The 27,929-nt window shown below is 43.9% G+C and overlaps 2 protein-coding genes across 6 annotated transcripts in view; one reads left to right on the top strand and one right to left on the bottom strand.

The window, feature by feature from the left end:
• MRS2 (magnesium transporter MRS2) overlaps nt 1–27,929 on the bottom strand; it is a 48,468-nt gene that overhangs the window by 17,805 nt on the left and 2,734 nt on the right. For 3 of the 5 annotated variants that reach the window (XR_008306353.1, XM_053246911.1, XM_053246910.1), the window contains exons 1-5: nt 7,915–8,128; nt 6,005–6,078; nt 4,082–4,118; nt 3,640–3,752; nt 1,147–1,320 (exon numbers count right to left, since the gene is read on the bottom strand). Coding sequence is in view for 4 of the 5 variants with exons in the window: in XM_053246911.1 (XP_053102886.1) it covers nt 1,147–1,320; nt 3,640–3,752; nt 4,082–4,118; nt 6,005–6,078; nt 7,915–8,128 (612 nt within the window). In the remaining variant the exon portion in view is untranslated. Of the gene's footprint in view, nt 1–1,146; nt 1,321–3,639; nt 3,753–4,081; nt 4,119–6,004; nt 6,079–7,914; nt 8,129–23,727; nt 23,797–27,929 lie in introns of those variants that run through there. The other 2 variants (XM_053246913.1, XM_053246912.1) reach the window with 2 other exon arrangements.
• Nucleotides 8,111–27,929, top strand: part of DCDC2 (doublecortin domain containing 2) — a 115,469-nt gene continuing 95,650 nt past the window's right edge. The window contains exon 1 of the mRNA XM_053246909.1: nt 8,111–8,224. Coding sequence (XP_053102884.1) covers nt 8,127–8,224 — 98 coding nt within the window. The 5' untranslated portion in view covers nt 8,111–8,126. The remainder of the gene's footprint in view (nt 8,225–27,929) is intronic.

Genomic DNA, 27,929 nt, shown 5'->3' with positions numbered 1-27,929 from the left:
CCCAGAACAGGCCAGGGAGGCACGGACACACGCTTGGTGTCCATCCACGGACGGACACCAAGCGTTTTATTAGAGAGGATAGTAACTGGCAGGAAATTTTATTATTTATTATTTTTATTTTTTCGGTTTATATACCACCCTTCCAAAAAAGGCTCAGGGCGGTTTACATCAATTAATAGGGATGTGCACAGAACCGGTTCAGAGACCCTTTATGGGCCTTTGTAAAGGTTTGAATGATGGGTGGTTCCGCCGGTTGGAAGGCGGGGGTGGGTGGGAGTGCTGCTTTAAGGGTGGGGGAGGGTGTACTTACCCCTCCCGCTGCTCTTCCCCCACCGGTACTCCATTTTTAATAAGTCCATGGGGTGGCAGCGTACCTCCCTGCCCACCCTGCTTACCAGATATACCCGGAAGTATCTTATGTGCCGGCGTGCACAGGCACAGCAGATACTTCTGGGTATATCTGGTAAGTGGGGGCAAATGAGGCAGCAGGGAGGTACGCTGCCACCCCATGGACTTACTAAAAATGGAGCACTGGCGGGGGAACTGAAGTGGGATTGCCTTAATCAATGAAGTTGCTGCCTTTGAATCAACTCCAAGTCTAGTCTTTCTAGTCCTATCTCAGTGCTTACCAGGGATGTGCACTATACGGTTCGGCACTACGGAGTGCAAAACCGGCTCAGAAGTCTGGTGTTCAAGCTGGTTCGGAGGCGAGGCATTTTCCTTTAAGGGGCAGGGAGGGTGCTCTTATCTGCTCTGCCACTTTGACCTCTGCTGGCATTTTCCCTAAAACCGCTGGCGCAGGGCTGCAACATACCTCCTTGCAGCCCCAGGCATCGTCGTACTGGAAGTGACCAAAGTACACGTGCTTTGTGTACGTGTGTCGACCACTTCCGGTACAACGCTGACTGCGGCTGCAAGGAGGTATGCTGCAGCCCCACGCCAGTGGTTTTGGAGTTAATGCTGGGGGCGGGGGGAGCAGCGGGGGAGGTAAGGGCGCCCTCCCTGCCCTTTAAAGGAACACACACACACACACACACACCGCCTCCTGGGAGTGCACAAACTAGTTTGTGCACATCCCTAGTGCTTAACACAACACAGAGCACAATAAAAATGTTACTCTCTGTACAACAAGAAGTGCATGCTCACCCAGTATTGCAGTATTGCTTCTATAGCTCTGAATTCAAAAGGTAAGGAATACGTAACTAGTTGACCTTCTCCAGCCAGCTGAGGAGCCAGTTCTTGAAGCAACCATTTTTCCATATTTACATTGCGATAGTCCAGGATCAGAAGATACTCTGGTGTTACCACAGCTTTCAAAAACTGAAAGAAGCCGAGAATAAATTAGCCAGAGAGTTTCATGTTAAGAATGTTATGTTCTCGCTGCTATTTAGTATATTTCAAGTTGGAGTTAAGTACATACACACTACTCTTTTACAACTAGGAAACCTAGTGTCTTAAAGTGAACAATTTATAAATAGAAATGATCAGGTGTGGAAGAAGCATCAATATTTCTATTTATTCTTTATTACTAGTTATATGTTGATACCATTCTTCCTCCAAAGAGGTCAGGGCACCCTCCTCCTCCATTTTATCCTTACTGAAGAATTAAGCTGTGTCTCCAAGACGTCAGCCACTACATCACATTGGCTCTCAGTGTGGCTGTCAGAGCCAATGTGAAACGGACTCATGCTGCAAGTCCAAGAGGGATTAAAAACTCAAGTTTCTCAAACAGCAGGCCCACAACTCCACATGGCAAACTGATATTGAAACAAAGAGGAATTTGCATTATGGCAAGCAGGTCTGCAGGGGGTAAGCCAAAAATCCCACCTGGCATGCCTAAGATGTTGGATAGTTCACTGAATCCCAGTCTGTTTTCAGAATATATTTTAAAATATTGTTCTCTACTTTTAAATACATCTACTCCGTACACAGATAAAACCTAAGCTTTCACAAGATTAATGTGAATAAAAAGAGAAAATGGTCAATGATATGAGAGTCCTTGCTCCTGCCGCTCAGGCATGATTGAGTCACTGGAGCATGTAGTATTTTATTGCGTATTTTATAGAGATATACATTTTCTTCTTATTGGTCCAATTTTGTTGCACTATTCAGGCAGGCCAGATGACCTTTATGTAAATCTCCTCCTCTCTGACTCCGATGCCAATATTACCTACTGTGTGGCCAAATTTTGCACCACTGCTTGTAATATCAGGAAACAAATGGTTAACCCTTATGTACATGTGTAATTCTGGTGATGGGTTGATAGTCTTAGTATTATTTAGTATCAGAGTAAGTTATATTTCCTGTAACTGTTGATTATTGTAATTGCTGGCTGGTCATTGACTGTAATAAACAAGTGATGAAAGATGATGATGATGAGTCTTCTTGAAATTAGAATGCTCAAAAGACATGACACTTCAAGCTAGTGGATTAGATGAATAAATGTTGTCTTATCTCAGGTTTATGTTTTCTCCATTTTCCTCTCACTTCCAGTATGTTAAAATGCAAGGAGGAGAAATGTCAGAAAAAACTTAGTGATGGGCATTTTCAGGAAAATATCCCATGCCCTAAATTTATTAGGATTCAATTTAGCATAGTATATTTGACTTCTATTTAGTAAATAAAATTTAAGAAGTATGTGGTTTAATTTTACTTGCTAACATTTTGGAGATACATATTCAGCAATAGCCAAAAGTAGATGAACTAATATATTTGTATAGAAACAGAAACCAACAAAATAAACATGTTGTTCCATGGAATCACAGCTTTTGGTTTTATATTCAGCCAAGTGAATGTGTAACTTCATTTTTCGTTTGGATAATTAACCACTTTTTATTTTAATTTACCCTCATATTTACAAATAACAGACATCTGTGCATGAGAGATAAACTTAATATACTGTATATGCTTCTTAGGAATAATTACCTGAAAGAGACAATTACAATTCTGAAACTGCCCTTGATTGACTTGTATCAATTCATTATATTACCAATTAATTGCATGAAGCAATGTATTTTTAAAGTGGATTTTTTTCTGTGCAAAACGCAGCACTGGGAAAATTTCCAGAACATTAAGGATTGGCTCAGTTATGCAAGGCAGAAGATTTTACCAAAAAGAGAGGTGAGCTGGTCTTGTGGTAGCAAGCATGACTTGTCCCCATAGCTAAGCAGGGTCTGCCCTGGTTGCATCTGAATGGGAGACTTCATGTGTGAGCACTGCAAGATATTCCCCTCAGGGGATGAAGCCGCTCTGGGAAGAGCAGAAGGTTTCAAGTTCCCTCTCTGGCTTCTCCAAGATAGGGCTGAGAGAGATTCCTGCCTGCAACCTTGGAGAAGCCGCTGCCAGTCTGTGAAGACAATACTGAGCTAGATAGACCAATGGTCTGACTCAGTATATGGCAGCTTCCTATGTTCCGATGTTTGTGTTCTACATAACTGAACCAATCCTTAAGAAAACTTCAGCTGCACCTCTTGTTAGGAATTTGTGCAACTGAAATACCTCTAATTTATGGAATGCTCCCTCTTCATCAGAAAAATGTGAGTGCTGCTTTGTTCACAATAATTTGTCTGCATGCATAAAAAAGCAAAGTGTACTATCAGAGCTAACCACCACACAGCAAACAAAGACTCTTACACTCACCTCCATTCTCATGATAATCCTATTGTTTCTGGGCGATATGCTTACTTGATGCTGAAATCGTAGGTCTCGTGCTTGAAGTCTTAGCTCTTGGTATAATTCCGTTTTCTTTCTTTCTGCCAAAACGAGGTTTAAAAATGACATGAAATGGGAATACACATGACATCACACAAGTAAACTGATGTTCAAAGGAGATAAACAAGTACTAGTGAAATGAATAAGATCTGCTCTTTGTGGATTAGCATCCAGCAACTAAACTGTAAGCAATTATTCTGTCATAAGGTTTGTAAACTGCCTAGAGATGTTTGATTACGCAGTATATCAGTGTAATAAATAAATAAAATCAAAGAGGATGATTATGCAGCATCAGAATGAAGGCTCCAGGTCTGCGAAGCTTTACATTTTGTTGAGTTCAAAAGTAAAAGTAGTCTAGAATTCTACCTACCATATGAGCTTACGTTGCCTTCTTTATCAAATTTCATCTAAAAGGAGAGAATGAAGATTACCACTATATATATATATATATATATATTTTAACACACCAGACTGGCATATTCTAAAAAGAATTGTATGCAACTGCATCAATCTGCCGGCAAACTGAATTCAGATAATAAAAAACAAGTTGTTCTGGTAAGAATGAATGTGCGTATTTTTCTTTCACTATAATCTTAATTGATAATTATCATCCTCACAGGTCAGCCCACTTAAGCCTTAAACATTCAAACAACCACTATTTTGAACTGGGGTGGATGACATCATCACAAACTATGCCATCGAGGCGTCCCTGTGTCCCTACACCTGTAGCAAATTTGCTTCAAATCATTTAGATGGATCACAAGTTAGCCCACTTGCGCCTCAAATGTTTACGCACCCGCTACTTTGAATCGGGGTGGATGACATTGTCACAAACAACGCCACTGAGGTGTCCCTACACCTGTACCCAATTTGGTTCATATTGGTCCAGGCATCGCGAAGTTGATTTGGGAAGGGGGTGGGGGGTCGGCCACACACATACAGAATGCTGGGTGACCTCATAAGCTTACTTTCCTTAAGGAAAGTTAGCTAAAAAAGAGGCACTTACATCATTTAGCTTTCTGTGCTAATACTGCACCCTGCCACTTCTGTTTAATTTTCAAATTAGTACATGTTTTAAGAGTCCTTAGATTGCTGAACTATATATAAAAAACCTCATGCACTGCAGTTCTCAGCATACTCAGAGAAAATTCAGCTGGCTTATCCATTGACAGAGTGTGTTCTGGAGATGGAACCATGAGAAACAAGGAGCTTAAGATAACTAATGCAGGCTTCAGAAAGCATCTTTTTGCATTTCAATGGTTGATGTTTCATAAAAACAAGTAATACTTCATATTGGTCCAGGCATTGCGAAGTTGATTTGGGAAGGGGGTGGGGGGTCGGCCACACACATACAAAATGCTGGGTGTGTGTGAGCCCCTGGTGGCGCAGTGGTAAAAAACTGCCGCCCTGTAACCAGAAGGTTACAAGTTCGATCCTGCCCAGGGGCTCAAGGTTGACTTAGCCTTCCATCCTTCCGAGGTTGGTAAAATGAGTACCCAGAATGTTGGGGGGCAATATGCTAAATCATTGTAAACCGCTTAGAGAGCTCCGGCTATAGAGCGGTATATAAATGTAAGTGCTATTGCTATTGCTAATACAACCAATTAACATGTATAATAATAAAGAACTCAGGTGATCCGACGCAACGCAAACCACTATTGGTTATGTGGTAATGGTAGCAATTAGCTGTCCAACGACAGTTTCTGTGCTAGTTTCTCCAAGCAAGGATGGGCCTGAAATGTTTTGGAGGCCATTATAGAAGCCTCTGAAACGTTTCAGCCACCGGGTCTGTTTCGGCTTTCAGAGGCAGTAGGAGTGTTCCCTTAAGGGCGGGGGAGGGTGCACTTACCCCTCCCACCACATTTCCCCCACCCGCACTCCACTGTATCAAAGCCGGAAGTACGCGTGCCTGATACTTCCGGCCGAGGAAGGCAATGGGGCGGCCGGGAGGTATGCTGCCGCCCCAAGGGGCTTTGATACAATGGAGTGCCGACGGGGGAAATGCAGCAGGAGGGATAATTGCACCCTCCCCTACCCTTAAGGGAACCCCCCTGCTGCCTCCGTAACAGTTTCGGGCACATCCCTATCTCCAAGTCTTGTCTCTCTCTGCTTTTCTTCTCCTTTCTCTCTCTCTCTCTCTCTCTCCTCTCCCAGGAGTGTCTCTTCGGCATCTTCTTCCTTCTGCGTGCCCTGTCACCAACCAGCTTTTCTCTTGCTTCTTCTCAACGTGCTACATCCCTCTCTTAATTTGCCCTGCACTCCTTATTGTCATAAGAACAGGCATGACACTTACCACTGAGAACACAGGGGCCACGCTGGCTAAAGTGGCTTGAGACACCTCTGTAGTCAAGTGTCGAGAAAGACGACCTGAAGGAGGATAAACAAGGAACCATAACTTGTAAATACATTCTATTTATTTTCAGATCATATAAAGCATCAATCAGAACTTTGTTTAGCAATGAGGGCCTGATTGAAAACTCATCATAAGCCACAGCTAACCCGTTTATTTTAGCCACAAATGATTTTCTTAATATTTGCAAACTAAGAATTTATCAGCTATTGAGAAATACTTTTACAATCATTGATACCAGATCAGATTAGAAATCCATTTGCACATAAAACTAAATTGGCTCTTAACTGATGGTGGGTGGAAAGAAGAAGAAAAATCGCATGTCAATAACCACTGCAGCACACCAATCCCAAATAAGTTTTTCTTTTATACTGTTCTTTCCAGGTTACTTACAGAGCATCTGTTTTTTGTACAGCACCTAATATAACATTAGTGCAAAACAGGTTTAACACAGTAGCAAGAACAACAACAACAACAGTAGTAATCATCGTCTAAGCATTACAGCTAGCATCTTAAGAGACTGCATAAGGGATTAGAAAGATTATTAATTTCCAGGAACACTTCACCAACCATGTTTCTAGCATTACTTACAACACACAATGCTAGAAAAACCTACAAGAGTCCATTCCGTCAGGGCCAAATTGTACCAACAAAACCTGCTTCTGCAAGTGATCTGCTTACCGAAGCATTAATATGGAGGCAAAAAGCTGACAAAATAGAGACCGTAGATGAAGTGCTTATTCATGCAAGCAGTCTGCATGTATCCTGCCACATTTAAATGAGCCTCCTGTGTGTGCATGGGCCATTCAGGGGTACTATAAACAGGTCAGCAGCACACCTATGTATAATACCTCAGAATAACTATAAATCAGTATATTCCAACCAATGAAGGTTTTATAATTGCATAAGGAAGTTGAAGAAAAACTTTTAGCCTGCAATCCTCACACTCAAGGAGTAAGCGCCAATACAGTGGACCTTGCACATGTGGCATCTGTACAAGTGCTCTCAGGCTATTTAAATCCCACTCCTCTTTAAAAAGAAAAAGAAAAAAAATGAAAAGTAGAAGTAGGTAACAAAAGCAGATACATGATACTTCTACTACAACTACTACAAATATTTATATACCACTTTTAGGGTTGCCATATTCAAGCTTCCCAAATCCAGGTGATATAATTTGCATATTTGCAACTAATTTGCATTTTATTTATTCATTTATTTGACCGATTTGTATACTTTCTCCTACTGCTCTGCTCTCCCATGCAATCAGATCCAGAGTAAAATCCAGGCAATCTGAACACGGCATTTTCAATCCATGTAAATCCAGGTGGAATTTAGCAGCCATGTGGAGGAGCCAAAATCTGGGGGCTACATTAAATTCTGGGGGACATGGAAATCCTAACCACTTCACAACAAAAGTTTCCAAAGTAGTTTACAGAGAGAAATAAAGATGGATCCCTGTCCCCAAAGGGCTCACAATCTAAAAAGAAACATAAGAGACACCAACAACAGCCACTAGAGGGGATGCTGTGCTGGGAATGGATAGGGCCAGTTGCTCTCCCCCTGCTAAATAAAGAGAATCACTACTTTGGCCAGTTAGGAATACGGACATGTGAACATATTACTGAGACTTCTTCGGGACTTGCCAAAAGGTTGGAATTCATACAGGCCCCACATAGGCATCAAAATCCTAGGCATTGGGAATAGTTTCATTGAACACAGAGCGAATCAAACAAAATCAAACGGTGATGATTTTCCCTTGGCTTCTGGGAAAGCACGTAATCAGGCTGCAAAGGGCGAACATCTGGAATAACTCGCGCGCGCGTGCACAGAAGCCCCATGAGCGCCTGACTTACTTGCGCAGAATAAACTCTGGGCGCCCATGCGCCGCAGCCGGCATTTCCCGGGCCTGCAAGCAACCCATGCTTGTACACTGGCCACGGCCTCCAGGAAGCGGGTCGAGAGTTCTCCTTGCAGCTGGTGGTGGTGACGACTGCAGTGGACTCCTGAGCCAAACCAGCAGAGCACGTGCGGCCGCAGACGCCGGCTCAACAGCCGCGCGTGCTCCATGGCCGAGAGCCTCCCCACGGTACCTTTGCTTAGTAACACGCCACCATTCCTCGCTTCCAAAGCGCGCACGCGCAAGCTTTCGGCAGCCACACAGAGGTGAGAAGGGAGGAGCTTCGGCTCTCAAGGCGGAGTTTTGGTGAGCTGCGGACGGAGGGCAGTTAGCAGGAGCTTGGAGAGGAACGGTGATCATAGAGTCGCGAGACTCAGCCGCGTATCCACCATTTAGCGAGAACCTATGACGCTTTTGTCTGCCCGTCCCCAGAGCCCAGCTGACACTAGGGAGGGAGCGAAAGAGGAAGGGCGGCTGAAGTTGGAGGAAGAAGAGACTGAAGAAATTTCTGCTTCCTTGATCCTTTCTGTTTCCGTTTGGCTGTATAAGCAAGGAGGAGAGCCAGCAAGGGCTTCTTCCTGCCCCAGAATAAGAATAAGAATAATTCGATTTCTATACCGCCCTTCCAAAAATGGCTCAGGGCGGTTTACACAGAGAAATAACAAACAAATAAGATGGATCCCTGTCCCCAAAGAGCTCACATTCTAAAAAGAAACATAAGATAGACACCAGCAACAGTCACTGGAAGTACTGTACTGGGGGTTGATAGGGCCAGTTACTCTCCCCCTTCTAAATAAAGAGAATCACCATGGTAAAAGGTGCCTCTTTGCCCAGTTAGCAGGGGAGAAGCCAGCCAACTGGTTCTCTAGTCTAGCTATTTGCTTCTTTGTTTGAGGTCCTTTGCAGCTCTTTGCAGGTGTAGCGTGACTACCCACCCAGCTGTGAGATTTTCGTACTCTGTGCAGCTCAGCCTGCTCAAATGCAGTGGAGCATGGTCAGTATGATCAAAGGAAGCCGCTTTCTTTTTTGCTGCCCACAATTTCTGTTAGATTTTCTTAGAAAACAGCACCCTTCCAAAAATCTAAGCTTCGTCCTGGAATCTTACATGTTACTGAAAAGTTTATGTTCCTGACTATGACGAAGCATTCTGGGGAGTGGCACTCTGTCCTTCTGCTTGGCCCCTGGGAAGGAGGAGGACCCCAGCATTCCCCATCCTGCAAGTGTGACAGTCACACCAGCAAAAAAGGGGCGGTGGCGGTGGAGCCACACAGGCCCATTCAGACCTTGTTAGACTGCTGGCAGTACTAATAATCATGCACACCTAAGTGCTGCATGATTGAAAATCTCACTCTCTGAAATCTGTTTTCACCCCTGAAAATAGATCCCTTGGCTTCAAGGAAGTGGGGACATTAATAGGGGAACTGGGCTGCATTTTGCCTGCATCACACACAAGCAATTGGGAAAACAATGAACCAGCCTTTAAATTTTCAAGTAGTTTGAGCAGAGTAAAAGGGGAAGTGGAGGCATGAAATATTCGGGTCTTCCGTTCTTCTGTTTGGAAAACATGTGAGAACATGAATGAAATTCTCTGTGCAGAATCCTAAGGATAACTCCTGCCTTTCCATCCATTAGAATTCATGGAGTAAGAGTGGCAAGCTAAGGGGACCATGAAGTTCCAGGTTCAAATCTACATTAGGGATGTACACGAACCTGTTTGGAAGCCCTTTTATGGGCCTCCAAAAAGGTTTGAACACAGGGTCAGTTCGAAGGCGGAGGGGGGGGGTTAAGGGTGTGGTGGGTGCACTCCCCCCCCCGCCATGTTTTCCCTGCCTCCCCGTGCTGCCAGTTACTGGAAGTAGCAGTGGCTGTGCAACTCACTGTAGCAACGGCAGCATGGTGCAGCAGGGAGGTACACTGCTGCCCCGACGGGCTCTTACATACTCATGCAAGGAAAACATGGCGGGGGTGTGTGTAAGTGCACCCACCCCACCCTTAAAACCACCTCCCCATGCCGTTGAACCAGTCTTCACTGGTTCTGTGCACATCCCTAATCTATATTCAGTTCACTGGGTGACCAGGTTAATCTCTCTCCCTCTCTCTTTGCCTAAGCCATCTTGGGTCCCCAGATGACATTGTTGAACTACATCATTCCCAGCCACAATGGCCAACCACTGTAGCTGGGGGTGATGGGAGTTGTAGTCCAAGGACTTCTGGTACCCACGCGTGGGAACCCCTGGCCTAACCTCATAGAGTTGTTCTGAGGATAAATCAGGGAAGGAGGCTCCTTCCCTGATTCATCCAAAGAGGAGAATCAACAAGCTCTTGATCTTTGTCTGCTTGCAGCAGGTGGCAGCATATGAAATAATGAAACAGTATTTGAAACTCTCAGATGTCAAGGATACAACCTGTAACAAAATACAGCAACAATTAATAACAAGTGGTGAGGTAAATAAGCACATTTGTTGCCAGTTCTTTCAGGCCTTGATCCTGCAACAGCTCTGTTGCCTATTACTCTTGAGCATACAGTTATTTGTAATCAAAATGATTATGCACAGATTAGATATTTTTCTAATTTTTGTGCAGGGAAATGTTTCTTATGGATAACAGCTTAAATGATAATAATTAAAAGGGAGCATATTAAGTTGCATATTAAGTTGTGCAATGATGATTTGTTTTGATTGGTCCTAACAGTGCTGGAGACAGGAGGGTTCTTTGGGTTGCAATCTTACTTAAGTGCTGGTATTGTTGTTTTATACACTTGCAGAGTTTTGTAGCAAAGTTTTTACCATTGAGCCCTTATCAATTGTAAGGATTTAATTAAGACTGTGTTGAGTCAGTTAAGTGACTTTGTCCTAAAGTAAAAACAAAAAACCTAGCAAGAGCCAATCACAAATCTTCTGCAGCATGCCTGTTTTAGTCCTGACATGCCTTAACACAGGGGAAAATGAAGACACCGAATTCCTGTCTGCCTGTCCTATGTTAGGTACAGGAAACCTGTTAGAAAGAAGTGGTCACCCTGCAACCATATATCAGAGAGTAAATAAATGTCAAGCAAGTTCTGGATTTTGCCTGGGACCAATGACTCTCCCAGTCACTTTAACTTCTGATCTACCACTTGGATATGCAAACAAATAAGAGGCTGAAGTGCATTTAGGGGGTGTTATCCTGAGATGAACATCATGTGAAGAAATTGTATTGCAGTTAAAATTATGACATTCTGGACAGAAAGAAAAAGAGCCAATGCAAGCTAATAGAGTTGCCATCTGACAAAAAAACAAGCCAAGTTGGAATATTGCAGACATTGTAATATGCATGTCAACATGAGGCAGGATAGGAGATGGATTTGGTACAGATAATCAATTAAAACTTTATTTGGGGAATAATATATAAAAGGTAGGGTCAAGGGTCGTTGAGAACAATAATAAGGCACTTTAATAAATTTAGCAATTAAAAGCAGTAAGCAGAGAAGCATCAGTCCTAGAGAGGCATGGTGTTGGAAAACTGGAAAACGAACTGCTGAGAAAGGGAGAGGAAACAAACATGGAAGGATAGGGAGAGAGGTTTGCCTGCTTACTGGATGTTGGGGAGAGATAGAGCAAGCAAGCAAGCAAAGGGCAAGGTAGGGAGAAAGATGGAGTACTGGCCAGGGGAAATGTTACCTCTTCTTAATTTTACTGATAGAGTGCTTTGCCCATTGAAAGGGCATCGTGGTTTGTTTGTCTGTTTATTTATTTTTACATGTATATCCCGCTCTTCCTCCAAGGAGCCCAGAGCGGTGTACTACATACTTGGGTTTCTCCTCACAACAAGCCTGTGAAGTAAGTTAGGCTGAGAGAGACAACAAAGGACTTCCTACCTAGGATGGGGTTGGTACATTTGGCCTATTTAGAATACCCTCTTTACACAAGGGGAACTGGTTTGCTTTGATTTGAGCTGTGGGGTAGTTGATGGGAACCTTTCTGGGCAAGAGCCTGTTGTCTTTTTCTTCTTCTTCTTCTTCTTGGTATTCCATTTTTATGATGACCATATAGGTCAGTATTCTGCTTTGTAATAAAATATCCCTGAATGCTTTGGAGAAGAATTATTGAGATAACCAGAGGCTATGATGTTGTCATTCATGAAGCCTTTTAGAATGAAACCCAGGAACTTTATTCCCTGTTAGAAGGGGGGGGGGGGAATAATGCAATCGAATTCTGATTAGCTAGGTTGATGACTCATGTCCTTCTGCCAGCAGAAATATTTTCCAAACAGAAGGGCCTTTTTGCAGTCAGAGCTGCCCTTTTGACTCCCAGGTTGCCAACTTTTTCTGTGTTGGCAAGAGTATTGGTCTAGTCATGAACACACGGAGAGGGGCATTTCCTCACAGTCTTTTATAGCAACCTGATGTGCAGAAATAATCAAATGAAGCTTTTTGCAGCATTGAGATAAACATTATTGCCTGCTAGTATCTACACACCAAGTTACAGCCATAGGTATAGTGGCAGGGTGAAATATTGGTAGCCAAGCTTTTGGAAATTACTTTACTAGGTGTTTTGGTGTATTACAAAATGTAAATATAATAATATTGACATGTGATGTAAAAATGCTATGACACAAATATTTTTTGATATAATAAAACTTATTTATTGAGGGAAATGCTTTACTGTGAAACCATTATGAGGTTAGTCATAGTTATTTTCAAACATGGGGAACTGAACTCAGAAAATAATTAGCCATAACTAGACAGAGACTAGATCTAAGGTCCAAACAAACAGAGATCAAAATAAGTCTTTTAATATAGACTAGATAGAAACTCATCAAGTTTGATGGGTGAGGGAGGGGCTGGAGAGACTTCTAGTCCTTTCCGCAGACCCATTCCATTACTTTTCATTCCCCATTTCCCACTGTCCCATCCAGCACTAAAGCTATTGCTTCAGACCTGGCAAATGGCCTGCTTACCCAAAACTTGCCCCTGCCTCCTGTCCTCTCAGAACAAACCACATAACTTTACTTTGCTACAGAGCATTTACTTGCCTATTTACAATGGGAGGCATTGGAAGCCATTAAGAACCAAACCAATTTGTGCTCTGTGTCTTGGTCATGCTAGAGTGTGAGAGGACAGGCTTGAACATATGCCTGACTGGCCTTGAACATCTCATGGGGAGAACATGTTTATTAATAAATAAATAATAATAATGGGCTATACCTGTTATCAGATACACTGCAGGGATAATAGACTGGACCCAGGCAGAGCTAGAGATGCTAGATCGCAAGACCAGGAAAATCATGACTATCAGTCATGCTCTGCACCCCCGCAGTGATGTAGATAGGCTATACCTCCCTCACAGCTCAGGTGGAAGAGGAATGCTGCAAGTCCATCAAACAGTAGAGGAGGAGAAAAGAGGCCTTGAAGAATATATCAAGGACAGGGAATAAGATGCACTTCAAATGGTCAATAACGAGAAACTATTCAACACCAATGAAACAAAGCAGGCCTACAAGAAAGAACAAGTCAAGAACCGAGCAGAAAAATGGAAAAATAAGCCACTGCAGGGTCAATATTTGCACAATATAAGTGGAAAATCAGACATCACCAAGACATGGCAATGGCCTAAGAATGGCAACTTGAAGAAAGAAACAGAGGGTTTAATACTGGATGAACAAGAACAGGCACTAAGAACAAATGCAATAAGAGCAAAAGTAAAAAAATCAACCACAAACAGCAAGTGCCGCCTTTGTAAAGAAGCAGATGAAACCGTGGACCACCTAATCAGCTGTTGTAAAAAGATCGCACAGACTGACTACAAACAAAGGCATGACAAAGTAGCAGGGATGATACACTGGAACATCTGCAAAAAATACAAGCTCCCCTACCCCTGTGTGGCGGCGGCAGACGGAGCAGGAGTGGCCACTGGGTCTGACTGTTCAGCCCAGCAGCCCTTGAGAACTGTGAGGTGCTCCAGCACACCTGCGCAGTTGGAATAGAGTGTCGCAAGCCCCGACATCACGGGCTTGCAACACTCTATTCCAGTTCTGCTCAGCTTAGGATCCCAGCTGTTTGTTTTTTTAAATACAACTCCCATTATCCCCAGTAAAAGTGGCAAATAGCCAGGGATTATGGGAGTTGTAGGCCAACATCTGCAGGAGGGCTGAAGTTGAGCAGCCCTGCTCTATTTTAGCTGTGTAGGTATGCTGGAGCGCCTCTCAGTTCTCAAGTGCCACTGGGCCAAACAGTCAGGCCCAGCGGCTGCTCCCACTCTGCCCACCACCACTATGGGGGTGGGGGAGGCCTGCTCAGCTCATCCTCTGGCCGCACAGAAGTTTTCGGCACCGCAGTTTAGTGCCACGGGGCAGAAGCAGGGAGGGCGTGGGGTAGGGTGGTGGCAGGAGGCCCCCCTGGACCTTAGAGGCCATTGGACTGTGGCCCCAAGGTCCGGGGGTAAGAGCGCCTCGTCTGTCAGTCTCTCTCTGTGTGTAATTGCCTTCTTTCACTCAGCATAAAGTAATTTGTTTCTGTGGGCTTTTCATGAAGTTCTTCCGACATGTCTTGTGCTCAAATATACCTCAAGAAATTGGTCTTCACTTAAAAATAAAACAACAATGTATAGCAAATAAACACAACACAGGGGTGTGGCTAGATGGACACATTTGATTTACAATTTGTTTTCATTATTATTTAACAAAGAGATTTCTGGCATATCTTTGTGGTGGTAGATGCCTTGAAATTTAAAGTTTGGACTGGGAATTTTATGATTTCCTGAAATAGCATGCTACAAGTTTGAAAATTTATGAACACCATCAGTATTTCATTTGTTCCAATTACTGCTGGTGAGTCAACTCTGCCAGTAATGAGTAATTCGAACTATAGAAGAAGACAACCCAATTATGCCAGAAGTATTATTCTTAGACACACAGCATTGATTGCTATAATTCTAAACCATGACTGTGTTGATGTTCTATTCCACAGAAAGCAGTTAACGAACACCCTCTATCCGTGATGTTGCTTTAATTACATTATTATGGCCAATATCAGATTTGGCATAAATGGAAAACAATCTATTGAGCTTATAGAAGAGCAGTTAAATGTAATTGCTTTACCAAAGTTTACTTCAGAATTGGATTTGGTTCATCTACATTCCAGTGGACTACCACAATGCACTTGGATCCTCTATCATTTGAATGGGCGACAAAATGGCAAATGTGGTTCAGTGCAAGTAAATGTAAAGTGATGCATATTGGGGCAAACCCTCCCAACTTCACATATACGCACATGGGATTTGAGCTATCAGTGACTGACCAGGAGAGAGATCTTGGGGTTGTGGTGGACAGCTTGTTGCAAGTGTTGATTCAGTGTGTGGCAGCTGTGAAAAAGGCAAATCCCATGCTAGGGATCATTAGAAAGGGGGTTGAAAATAAAAATGCTAATATTATTATGCTCTTATACAAATCTATGGTGAGGCCACATTTGGAGTACTGTGTACAGTTCTAGTCACCGTATCTTAAGAAATACATTGTAGAACTGGAAATGGTGTAGAAGAGGTCAACCAAGATGATCAGGGGCCTGAAGCACCCTCCTTATGAGGCAAGGCTACAGCATCTGAGGCTTTTTAGTTTGGAAAAGAGGCAATTATGGGGAGACATGTTAGAAGTGTATGAAATTATGCAAAGAATGGAGTTAGAGATAATTCTTTCTCCCTCTAGCACAACACTAGAACCAGTGGTCATCCCAAGAAACTGAAGGTCAGGAAATTTAGGACTGACAGAAGGAAGTACTTTTCACACAGTGCATAGTCAATCTATGACATTCTCTGCCACAAGATGTGGTGACAGCCACCAGCCTGGATAGCTTTAAAGGAGGCATAGACAAATTCATGGAGAACAGGTCTATCAGTGCCTACTAGTCTGGTGTCTATGGGCTGCCTCCAGCCTCAGAGACACAGTGCCTCTGACTACCAGTTGCAGGGGAGTAGCAGCAAGAGGGAAGGCATGCCCTTGCCTCTTGCCTGTGGGCATCCCAGAGGTATCTGGTGGGCCACTGTGTGAACCAGGATGCTGGACTAGATAGGCCTTGGGCCACATCCAACTGGACTGTTCTTATGTTCTTACCATTTATTACAGTCAGATCAGGAACTGTCCCCAAAGGTGGCTTAGATGTTACTGCTTCTGAAAATGTTCTTAGGATAGCACTGCATAAAGAAGTGGTAATGTTTAAATGTTCCTTACCATTGGTTGATTGATTAAGTGCCATCAAGTCAGTGTCGACTCTTAGCGACCACATAGATACAGTAGATTCTCTCCAGGATTATCTGTCTTCAACTTGGCCTTTAAGGTCTCTCAGTGGTGCATGCATTGCTGTCGTCGTCCTCTTCTTCTCTTTCCTTCAACTTTCCCCAGCATTATGAATTTCTCAAGGGAGCTGGGTTTTTGCATAATGTGTACGAAGAATGATAGTTTGAGCCTGGTCATTTGTGCCTCGAGTGAGAATTATGGATTGATTTGTTCTATGATCCAGTTGTTTGTTTTCCTGGCTGTCCATAGTATCCTCAAAAGTCTTCTCCAGCACCAAAGTTGAAAAGCGTCAATGCTTTTTCTATCCTGCTTCTTCAAAGTCCAGCTTTCACATCCATAGAGTGTCACGGGAAAAACCATTGTCTAAATGATTCTAATCTCTGTAGGTATAGACAGATCACTGTATCTAAATATCTTTTCAAGGCCTTCATTACAACCCTAACAAGTGCTAGTCTGTGGCATATTTCTTGACTGCTGGATCCTTTACTGTTGATGGCCGATCCTAAAAGGCAGAAGCAATCCCCCACTTCAGTGTCTTCATTATCAATTCTGAGGCTGGTTGGTGTACCCGTAGTCATTATTTCAGTCTTCTTTATATTTAGTCGTAGTCCCAGATAGCAAGTTTACCTTGAAGTACCAGGGGAATGGTGGATGTACATTCACATATTGGGGGGATTTACCTTGAAGTCCCTGCAAGATACCGAGGTGTACTCCATACATAATTTGGGGTTCTTTTTGCACATTGGAACTTAGCCCAAATTATGCCAGTGCTAAAAAGTTCCAGTTTTTATGTGGGTTTTTGGGATACTTCAAAGAACCCTTATGTTTCTTTGGAGATGTATGGAGAGGCCATAGTGACAGAGTGACTTTACCTTAAGCCTTGATCTTGTGGAACACCCACTAAGACCACCGACTTTGCTGAGTCAGTGGTTTTGCAGAACTCTAGACTGAAACAAACAAACGAGAAATAAAAAAAGACACCCCCCTACTGCCCATCTCATAAGAACATAAGAACAGCCCTGCTGGATCAGGCCCAAGACCCATCTAGTCCAGCATCCTGTTTCGCATAGTGGCCCACCAGATGCCGCTGGAAGCCACAGACAGGAGTTGAGGGCATGCCCTCTCTCCTGCCATTACTCCCCTGCAACTGGTACTCAGAGGCACCCTGCCCTTGAGGCTGCTTCTCCACCCTCCTGGCTGGCTTGGCTTGCTTTCCCGACTTCCTCTGCAGCTGCTTTCTGGCCAGGAGGGTGGGCAGGGAGGGATGGGGGGAGGCCATCTTCCTTGGTCGGGGGTCGGGCCAACTCCCGGCCTTCCTCCAAGTCCATCCTCTTTGGCAGCAAGTGCCAGCTGGGCTGCGGAGGCAGAGCCCTCCCTCTGAGTCAGACTGCTACAAGTGTCTGGGTGCCGGCACGTAACCATCAAGAAGCAAGCCTTGCCTTTGGCTAGGTTGTGTGTGCCCCTAGAGGAAGTGTGTCTTTAGCAAGCACTTTGCTCCTCTAATACCTTGATTTGCCATAGTGAATTGATATGCAGTTCTGGTAACAGAGCTTTAAAATATTTCTTAATGTGGCTTCAAGCTTCCTAATGTGGGATTTGGGTAGTAAGAAGCCCATGTGGGATGCTTCCTACCTTCAAGACTCAATGGTCCTAAAGAGGCTGTTGCATCCATTCCCTTCTTCCTTCCCCTTCAACAGCTCTTATACCCCAGCCACCGCACTGAAGGAGGATGCAATTATCCAAGGAGGATAACCAAGGAGGGATACTGACCCCACCTCGCCTTGCTGGCCGAGCGAGCACTGCCAAGTTTGCAACCGGGTCTTGTGCAAGTTGGGACTGCGGAGGGGAAATGAGTAATTAAGAAGGATCCATTGACAGCAATTCAAATTGCAGAGTCAAAAGACCTAGGAGAAGAGTGCCATTTTAAATGCAGTCATTATGTACGGTGTTATGTGGGGTGTTTATGTTGGCATTAGTGGGTGTGGGGGGTGAGAGAGAGAGAGAGAGAGAGAGAGAGAGAGAGAGAGTGGTGCTGCTGGGCAGGGGCAGCCTTCCCAGAAATATGTGGGATGGGAATATGTTGTAATGTTTCTGCTAATGCATATTTTCATAAATATACTTGTTTTGCATCTTTATATTCTTGTGAGTTCTGTCGCTGTTTAGGCCCTTAAGAACCCACATATTAAAAAAATACTGCATGTGTCATGGTGTGTGTGTGTTTGTGTGTGTGTGTGGCGTGGGGGATGATGTTTATCTGGTAGCAGCAGTGGCAGGGCAGAGGGCAAAAGGCCTCTAGGTCCAGGCTCCAAAATTATCTAGGTGCCCCTCTGGTTAGGGTTGGAATGTGACATTAGGTTATAGCAGCACAAACTACTAAATGTGGGATGCATCTTCAGTTGACTTTAATGTTAATTAATCATTTGAAATGAATGTGTAGACTATAGTATAAAAGAGCAGTCTATTCTAGGGTGGTAATGCTGCACTTTCACATTTATATTAATTAGGACAAAATTGAGAAACATAACTGTTAACCAGTAACAGTAGTGCATCTGACACTGCTCCCCTTGAAATTACATTTTTTGTAATGGTTAACCACCCTCTTTGTAGCTCACAGCAGGGGGGATTTTTTTTCCTTCCTGAAAGCTGAGATAAAAAGAAAGGCAAAAATTCCTATCCGCTTTTATCATCGTGTGTGTTGAAATCAGTTTTTTTTAAAGTGGATAAACAAAATAGCAATTTGGGCTTTGTAAAACCCACTGGGCAGTACAAGTCAATAAATGAAATGGCATTAAATTTGATACATGTTAATGTTCTATCAGATGTCATCACTTTTGCTATGTAGAGTGTGAAGAAGGTCCACTGAGATCAAAGTGGTTTTGAGGAGTGTTTTATTGTTCTGATTTACTATGCTTAGTCTCTGAAGTACTCTATGAACTACTGAAGTAATTTCCAAAACATTGGGAACCCTGGTGATATGGGGTAGTTTCATCCTCATTCCTTACCAGTATTGTGATTGTTACTATTATAACACTACCTAAATAACTAAATAATGTGTGGACACTGGTGAAGTATAAAAGATGTAATCATGATTGAAATGGCAAAAATGCACTTTTGCTATTTCTGGATGGAATTTCTTATACATCTGAAACCCTTCACTGACAAATCACCTACAGTAACTATAGCTGGCCTTTCCTGGGGTAAAATTTAACTACTAAGTCTCATTAGGCCCAGAACTAACTCTCCATAGATAACATTCTCCAACACTGTCTCATACTCAGCTGGACTGGAGCTCCCTTTGTGTACCAATTGTGGCTTAGTATTGCCAGTGGAGATTCCAGAGCCAGACCCTATCCTGTCATCTTCTCACTATCATTCTCCCCCTCGCCCCTCTCTCAGGCAAGTCAGTGTTACACAGCCAACTCTTTCCAGATTTGTTGGGAAAACATTTTTTTGCCTTTCTTTCGTTAATGTTGTATATGTGAGCCAGCGTGGTGTAGTGGTTAGAGTGCTGGACTAGGACCGGGGAGACCCGAGTTCAAATCCCCATTCAGCCATGAGACTTTGCTGGGTGACTCTGGGCCAGTCACTTCTTTCTCAGCCTAACTTACTTCACAGGGTTGTTGTGAAAGAGAAACTCAAGTATGTAGTACACTGCTCTGGGCTCTTTGGAGGAAGAGCGGGATATAAATGTAATAATAATATGTGTGTTTCTGTGGTGAATGTGTTACATGGGTCTGTAACTTTGCAAAGAATGTTGAAAAAACTTCTCTGTGGAGGTGGAAAGCAAGATTATACTTCTGTAAGTTTCCCCAGTGAGGACCACTGATGTGCTCTTTGACCTTGTGTGAGTAATGCAGCCCTATTCATTTCAGAGAAGGCATCATACATTACCTGCTTTCTTCACTGCATGTGGATCTGCTGCCTCAGTTTAAATGAATGGGGAGGGGTAGCTCTTGTCAGTGAAGGAGCTTCTGAACCTATTCACAGAATAGTCAGAGTTACCCCAGGCAGCTCCTGTCTTCTGGAGCGTGGTGACCCCTGTGGCCCCAGCTGCTCCAGACCTGGGTTGACCAGCTGCTCTACCCAGGGTGTTTTTCACACAGCAGGCTTTACTGCAAGTTCAAATCTGCCCCCCAAAACTGATGTAAAAAGTGTGGGTTTTTTTTTTACCCTGGATATAGATCAGGCTATACTCTTATGCACAATGAAAAACCCGAATCGTGTGTGAAGTACTCCCTGCTAGCTTGCAGGGACTTCGGGATAAATCTGGCTGATATGTGAATGCACACCCTCCATTCTGGAGGCGATGTGAGCTAACACCTTGTGTGGAAAAACGCCCAGGCCAGGTCTTTACCGAGGTAGAATGAACTTCTAGTAGGCAACTGTGTGCATGATCACCATGGGTAGCTGGGCTCCCGACTGGCCTGCTGCCATTTTAGGCAGTGAGCCGGGGGTGGGGAGCAGCCATGCAGAGTGGAGCGCCTGCAATACTCTGCTACTTGCATGCTGCATTCTGAATCCATGGAAGACCCACCCAGCACAAGCTTTCTCTCTCCCACTGGCACTCTGCCAACAGCAAAGTTTGTGAACAGTCCTGATAGTCTGCAGGGAGACAGGTAGGAGCCTGCCTCCCCTCCGGACCTCCCCAGCATTAGGATGAGCGGTTGTGTGAATAACCTTTCTGTGTCCCTCCTTCAGAGTTGCCCCAACTATAAGCAGGCACTTGGGATGAGATTATTTTCAACAAGGAGCCCCTGGTGGCGCAGTGGTAAAACTGCCACCCTGTAACCAGAAGGTTACAAGTTCGATCCTGACCAGGGTCTCAAGGTTGACTCAGCCTTCCATCCTTCCGAGGTCGGTAAAATGAGTACCCAGAAATGTTGGGGGCAATATGCTAAATCATTGTAAACCGCTTAGAGAGCTTCCAGCTATAGAGCGGTATATAAATGTAAGTGCTATTGCTAAGTGCTATTCAACAGTCAGTGCCTTCTTAGATGAATTGCATAATTATATGAAAAAATACTATAAGTTCTCAAAAAAAGAAGCTGAAGAAAAAATTTTTTTTGCTACATTTAAATCACACAAAACAGACTCAGTTAAGGAAAAAAACCCCAAACCCAAAGCTAATTTGTAGGTTTAACCTGTGGTTTCCTTTTATTGGTTTTCTGTGGTTTGCCCTTGTGGCAGCATTGTCTTGTAAATGTCTGTTTTTTACAATTTGTGACAAAATGAAACTGGCTCAAAAGGAGGGCTGGTAACATTGCCAAGTACAAACGAAGAGGGTAGTTTTGAGGTTTCTCTTGTGAAAACTTCCCCTATAAAAATTTCTAAGGCTGCAGTCCTAAATACAGTTACACTGTATAAAGTCTGTTGACATCAATTTAATTAATGTCTGAGTAAATGTTCTCAGGGTTTTAGTGACATCTTGGTCTCTAACTGAAGCAAATATATTTTTTGCCATATTAGAAGTCTATTTAGATCTAATAGACACAGCAGTTTGAGACACAATGCAAATAATAAAGGCTTTAAAAAAAGCATTGCAAGTAGCTTCAAGAAAACTGTGTCTGTGCATAAAAGTTGTAAGACTGAACAGAGCCAAGACTGGGCACATGTGTAAAGAGGGGGAATATTGTTAATTATATAAGAATTTTTTAAACAATGGTTCCATCCCCATAGCAACTGTTTATCCCTGGCCCATGGGCTGAATGCAAATGGTTTGAATCACTGCCAGTAAATGCTTGCACTTTGGTGGATCTCTGGAATGGAGGAAGTTCTAATCATTGGAAGCAGCCATTAAGAGTGTCTTCTCTCTCTATGCACTTTTGCTGATTATCCCTGATGCACAGAAGCCACTATCACAAGGCTGCTCTCCACAGGCCATTGATATTGTGTATGGCCATTCATAGGAAAGGAGGCAGTCTTTAAGTAGGTATGTAAGTCTCAAGCAGGCCTGCTCAACTTAGGCCCGCCAGCTGTTTTTGGACTACAACTCCCATAATCCCCAGCCACAATGGCCAATAGCCAGGGATTATGGGAGTTGTAGGCCAACATCTGCAGGAGGATTCAAGTTGAGCAGCCCTGGAAGCTACCTAGGCCTCTGCTCGTCCAAATGAGCACTTGGGACTGTACCTAGAAGGCCAAAAGAATTCAGTACAGATCCTGAAGCATAGGCATAATGCGCTCCCAGTGATTCACTGAGGACAGACAACCACAGTGGCCTAGCAAGGTTACAGTGGGCCCTGGGACAAGAAGTGAGGATGCCCCCGCCAGCCCCCAACCTTCTTCACTCCCCACCCCAAGTCTTTGCTGCAAATGTCACATATATGGCTGCTTTTGATTAGAAGATATATGTGCCTGCTGAGAATATATACTTTATCTCAAGTTAAGCCTTTCCTCTCCAAGCAAAATTAATGCCTTTGGTTTTAGGGTGGGCTAATCCAAGGGTAATTAATCCAAGGGTAATTTTAAAAATTGGTGGCTGCTTTTCTCCTCATAGATCTCTTTATTTGTCAAAACAAAAGATAATATAAGAATACTCCAAACTTTGGCTAGGCCAAGGTATATAACTTAATGAAGAGGTTTTCAGTTTCAAAAAGCAATAGCAAAAATCAAAAGATCCAAAAAGCAAGATGAAAAATACAACTCTCTCTCACACACACACACTCACAGGGCTTGCTAAAGAAAAGCTTGCAAGATTGACTTCTCTGTCCCCGATGTCTTCCAGTCAGTTTTAGTATCCACCCAAGATATTTTCCCTTCTCTGCCCCAACACAATGTTTCAAGCCTTAAATAAAGGGGTTTTCACTCTCCTCCTCCTCTCAATTAAAAAACAAAGTCAGGTGCAAACTATATAAGAAGATACAAAATAGCTTCTCCTAGGTTTGTTTTTAACTTCTTTTGATCTTTAGAAAGCAAGCATCCACCAAAAATACCAAAATATGGTCGTGATACATGGCAAAGAACTGTAAGGACATGATGAAAAACAAAACTTTCTTAGCATGCCCTTTTTCTTGCATCTATGCAAATAATATCACACACAGTCCTCATGCATGTTGGCTCTTTCACATACAACTTGTGCATACACATTCGTCCGGCTCAGAAACATTTAACATAGATATTTACTACAATCACCTCATATATTCATACTAAGTCAACAGTGAAGACTGAAGTGAACTGTGGCCCAGCCAGTGACACCCCACCTCAGGGGTGCAGGGATATTTGTCTCCCCCACCCCCACACCTATGTTCAATTATCTCTACATCCCTGGGCAGCCATTTCCTTCACTGTCTGTAGCTTTTGAATAATCCAAAAGAGCAGCCTCACATTAGTGTTGTGACAATCAAGTTGTATTAGCATAGTCAAGCTGAGGAGGGCATGATTTCTGGTCTGAATCTGGCAAAACAGCAACAACAAACTAACAACCTTGAAGCTGCTTCACTGGAGAGAGTTAGTATATTGGCAAAATGGTGTTATTAATAAATAGTATTATATGAATACTTACAGTATGCCCGTGTCCATGACTAGCTGATAAATATGAGCAGATCCTAGTGCTACACTGGGTAAGTGCCAAGGAACTCAAAATGCATGTACTTCTTAGTCCGTCCAGGAAGGATATTTCTTCCTGCTTGCCTCCCTTTGGCTTGGGATCAAGAGTGATCCAAGAAATGTGCCAAATTGATTTAGGCAGGGTCCCAAACTTCCACTTCAATGAAAGACTAAGATACATTGAATCTCCTGCTGTATACCTCACACAGTTGGAAGCCCCAAAACACAGAAGGGCCTTTGCCCTGACCTGCTGTAGTGCCCTCCCTTTAGCTGTGCTAGATGGCAGATACAGGAAGACCCCCTTCTCACAATGCCTGTGCTTCTGCAACTCTGGGCAAACTGAAACAATAGAGCATGTCTCCTCCACTGCCCATTTTACAGGGACACTCATATCACCCTCATCCTCCTGCTATTAAACAAGTCACCAAGTTGCTCAAGCCAATTCTCCATCTCCGTTCTGCTCTCTGACTCCAAGGCCCTGTTATCACACAGAATGTTTCCAAGTTCTGTGCAACAGTGTCTAAAATTTGTCGGGTCCTGATAGGCAGCTACATAACCTCAAGCTGGTCCGCACATCCCTAGAAAGCATGCCCCCTCTCTGCTGTTGCTGTCCTGCAACAGGTATCCTGCTGCTGAGCGTGGAGGTGGCCTATAGCCATCAAATCAGCCATTAATAGACCTGTCCATGAATTTGTCTAAGCCCCTTTTAAAGCCATCCAAGCCAGTGGCCACTACCACATCCCATGGCAGAGAGTTCCAGAGTTGAATTATGCACTGTGTGTGTGGGGGAAAAACTTCATAAGAATATAAGAAAAGCCCTGCTGGATCAGGCCCAAAGGCCTATCTAGTCCAGCATCATGTTTCATACAGTGGCCCACCAGATGCCTCTGGGGAGTCCACAGGCAAGAGCTGAGTGCATGCCCCCTCTCTTTCTGTTGCTCCACTGCAACTGGTATTGAGAGGCATTGTGTCTTTGAGGCTGGACATGATTCACAGCCACCAGACTAGTAGCCATTAATAGACGTGTCCTCCATGAATTTGCCTAAGCCCTTTTTAAAGCTATCCAGCTGGTGGCCATCACCACATCCCATTGATATACCGAAAATCCGGTTCTTTGTCTGGGTGGTATCGACGCCAAATTTGACACACACACACAGAGGAAAAGCAAAAAACCTTTTGCTCCTGCAGTGAGTTGGCACTCGGGAAGTACGGAAATCAAGAGCAATTTTACAGAGTTACAGGCTAGTATTTATACATTCAAGGTCATTTGATCCTACACATCTATGACATAGCAATATATTGAAAGAAGATACTTTGGCAATTACATACGCAGATCAATCTCCATTTGCATCAAACAACAAACAATTGACATGGCACTGACATACAACAGTCTCCAGAGCTCTATAATTCACAATTTGTTCTGCCTCCTTTTGTTTGGTTCTTTGGTCTTATCTTGCTTATATGTCAGCAGGATTGTTATTGGTGAAGTCTGGAGCCTCTCAGGGCCCCTCTGCTTATTGCTTACTGTTATCCCCAAGGCTGAGACTTAGCTTCCTTGTAGGAGTGAAACTAGCAATTAGAGGCAACAAAATTTACATTCTAAAGGATCAGGGACAACTCTGGTGTGAACAAGAGGAAGGGAGGGCTGGTGTGCCCAGCTACATTCTAAAAGCAACTAGGAATTTAATAACTGGTTGCAAGATGGTTGTGCCTTGGTTCAGACTTCTGGGCCTACATTGGGTGTCGTTCTAGGCCCAGAATGATATTATGTTTATGGGGAATTGATCACAGGGTATATCAAGAATTCCATAGATTAATTATGCACAGGGTGAAAAAGTACTTCCTGTTGTCGGTCCTACATTTCCCGACCTTCAGTTTCATCAGGTGACCCCTAGTTCTAGTGTGTGAGAGGGAGAGAAATTTCTCTCTGTCCACCCTCTCTACTCCATGCATAAATGTATATACCTCGACCATGTCTCCCGTTAAATGTAAAGGTAAAGTGTGCCATCTAGTTGATGTCGACTCCTGGTGACCACAGAGCCCTGTGGTTTTTCTTTTGTAGAATACAAGAGGGGTTTACCATTGCCATCTCCCACGCAGTATGAGATGATGCCTTTTAGCATCTTTCTATTTCGCTGATGCCCAATATAGGTGTTTCCCATAGTCTGGGAAACATACCAGCAGGGATTTGAACTGACAACCTCTGGCTTGCTATTCAAGTCATTTCCCCACTGCGCCACTAGGTGGCTTTGTCTCCCCTTAGTTGCTTCTTTTCCATGGTAAAGAGCCCCAGATACTGTAGCCTAGCCTCAAGGAAGGTGCTCCAGGCCCCTGGTCATCTTGATTGCCCTCTTCTGCACCTTTTCCAGTTCTACAATATCCTTCTTAAGATATGGTAACCAAAGCTGTACACAGAACTCCAAATGTGGCTACACCATAGATTTGTTTAAGGGCATTATATTAGCATTTTTATTTTCAATCCCCTTCCTAATGATTCTGAGCATGGAATTGGGCTTTTTCACAGCTGCTGTGCACTGAGTCGACGCTTTCAATGAGCTGTCCAACATGACCCCAAGATCTCTCTCCTGATCAGTCACCAACAGCTCAGGTCCCATCAGCGTATATATGAAGTTGGGTTCTTTTAACCCAATATACATCTCTTTTGCTTACATTGAACCGCATTTGCCATTTTGTTGCCCACTTACACAGTTTGGAGAGATCTTTTTGGAGCTCTTTACAGTCTGTTGTGGATTTTACTACTCTAAATAGTTTGAAAATTTGGTCACTTTGCTGCTCACCCCAACTTCTAGATCGTTTATGAATAAGTTAAAGAGCACTGGTCCCAGTACTGATCTCTGGGGAACCCCACTTCCTCCCTCCCTCCATTGTGAAAACTGTCCACTTATTCCTGCTCTCTGTTTCCTCTCCTTCGACTAGTTACTGATCCTCACATGAACCTCTCCCCTTATTCCATGACTGCTAAGTTTACTCAAGAGCCTTCGGTGGGAAACTTTATCAAAAGCTTTTTGGAAGTCCAAGTATACTACGTCAACTGGATCACCTTTATCCACCTGCCTGTTGACTAGAGATGTGCACGAACCGGTTCGGAGGCCAGGTTGGAGGCCTCTGAACCGGTTTGGAACCGGACCGGTCCGGCACTGGGGGGGTCTACCTTTAAGGGTGGGGGGGTAGAACTTACCCCTCCCGCTGCTCTTCCCCGTCCGGCGCTGCAGTTTAGACTGAAGTTTTTGGGGCGGCAGCATTCCTCCCTGCTGCCCCCGCCCCCGTCGTTGCCCGGAAGTCACAGTAAGATGAACATGCATGCGCGCTCCGTGCACGCACCTGTTGCCGCCGTGCGCACACCGCCTACGTCACATGCAGCGTGCGTGTGACCTAGGCGGTGTGCACATGGCGGCGACAGGCGCACGTGCGCCGCGACGTACACATGCGTGTTCATCTTACTGTGACTTCCGGGCAACGACGGGGGCAGGGGCAGCAGGGAGGAACGCTGCCGCCCCAAAAACTTTGGTCTAAACTGCAGCGCCGGAGGGGGAAGAGCGGCGGGAGGGGTAAGTTCTACCCCCCCGCCCTTAAAGGTAGACCCCCCCTCAGTGCCGGACTGCGCTGCATGGTTCTGTGCACACCACTACTGTTGACACTCTCAAAAAACTCCAAAAGGTTAGTGAGGCAAGACTTGTCCTTGCAGAAGCCATGCTGGTTCTCCTTCAGCAAGGTTTTTTCTTCTATACGTTTAACAATTATGTCCTTAAATATGCTTTCCATCAATTTACCACCGAAGTTAAGCTGACCAGCCTGTAATTTCTCAGATTGCCCATGGATCCCTTTTTGAAAACCGGAGTCACATTGGCTTCTTTTCAGTCCTCCGGTACAGAGCCTGATTGTAGGGACAAGTTATATATTTTTGCTAGGAAACCAGCAATTTCACATTTGAGTTCCTTCAGAACTCTTGGGTGGATGTCATTTGGCCCTGACTATTTGTTAATTTGTAGTTTTTCAAGACAGTTTAGAATATCTTCCCTTATCACCTCAAATTGACCCAGTTCTTCAGCCTTTAAACCTGAAAAGCTCAATTCTGGAGAGGGTATATGGTCAGTATCCTACCCTGGGGTCCTGGACTTCAGTACGCTACCTAGCAGC

Source organism: Hemicordylus capensis, chromosome 4 (genome assembly GCF_027244095.1).
Source record: "Hemicordylus capensis ecotype Gifberg chromosome 4, rHemCap1.1.pri, whole genome shotgun sequence".
In the NCBI taxonomy this organism is placed as follows: Eukaryota; Metazoa; Chordata; class Lepidosauria; order Squamata; family Cordylidae; genus Hemicordylus; species Hemicordylus capensis.
The sequence above is the reverse complement of the archived record's forward strand: the minus strand, read 5'-3'. Positions and strand labels throughout refer to the sequence as shown.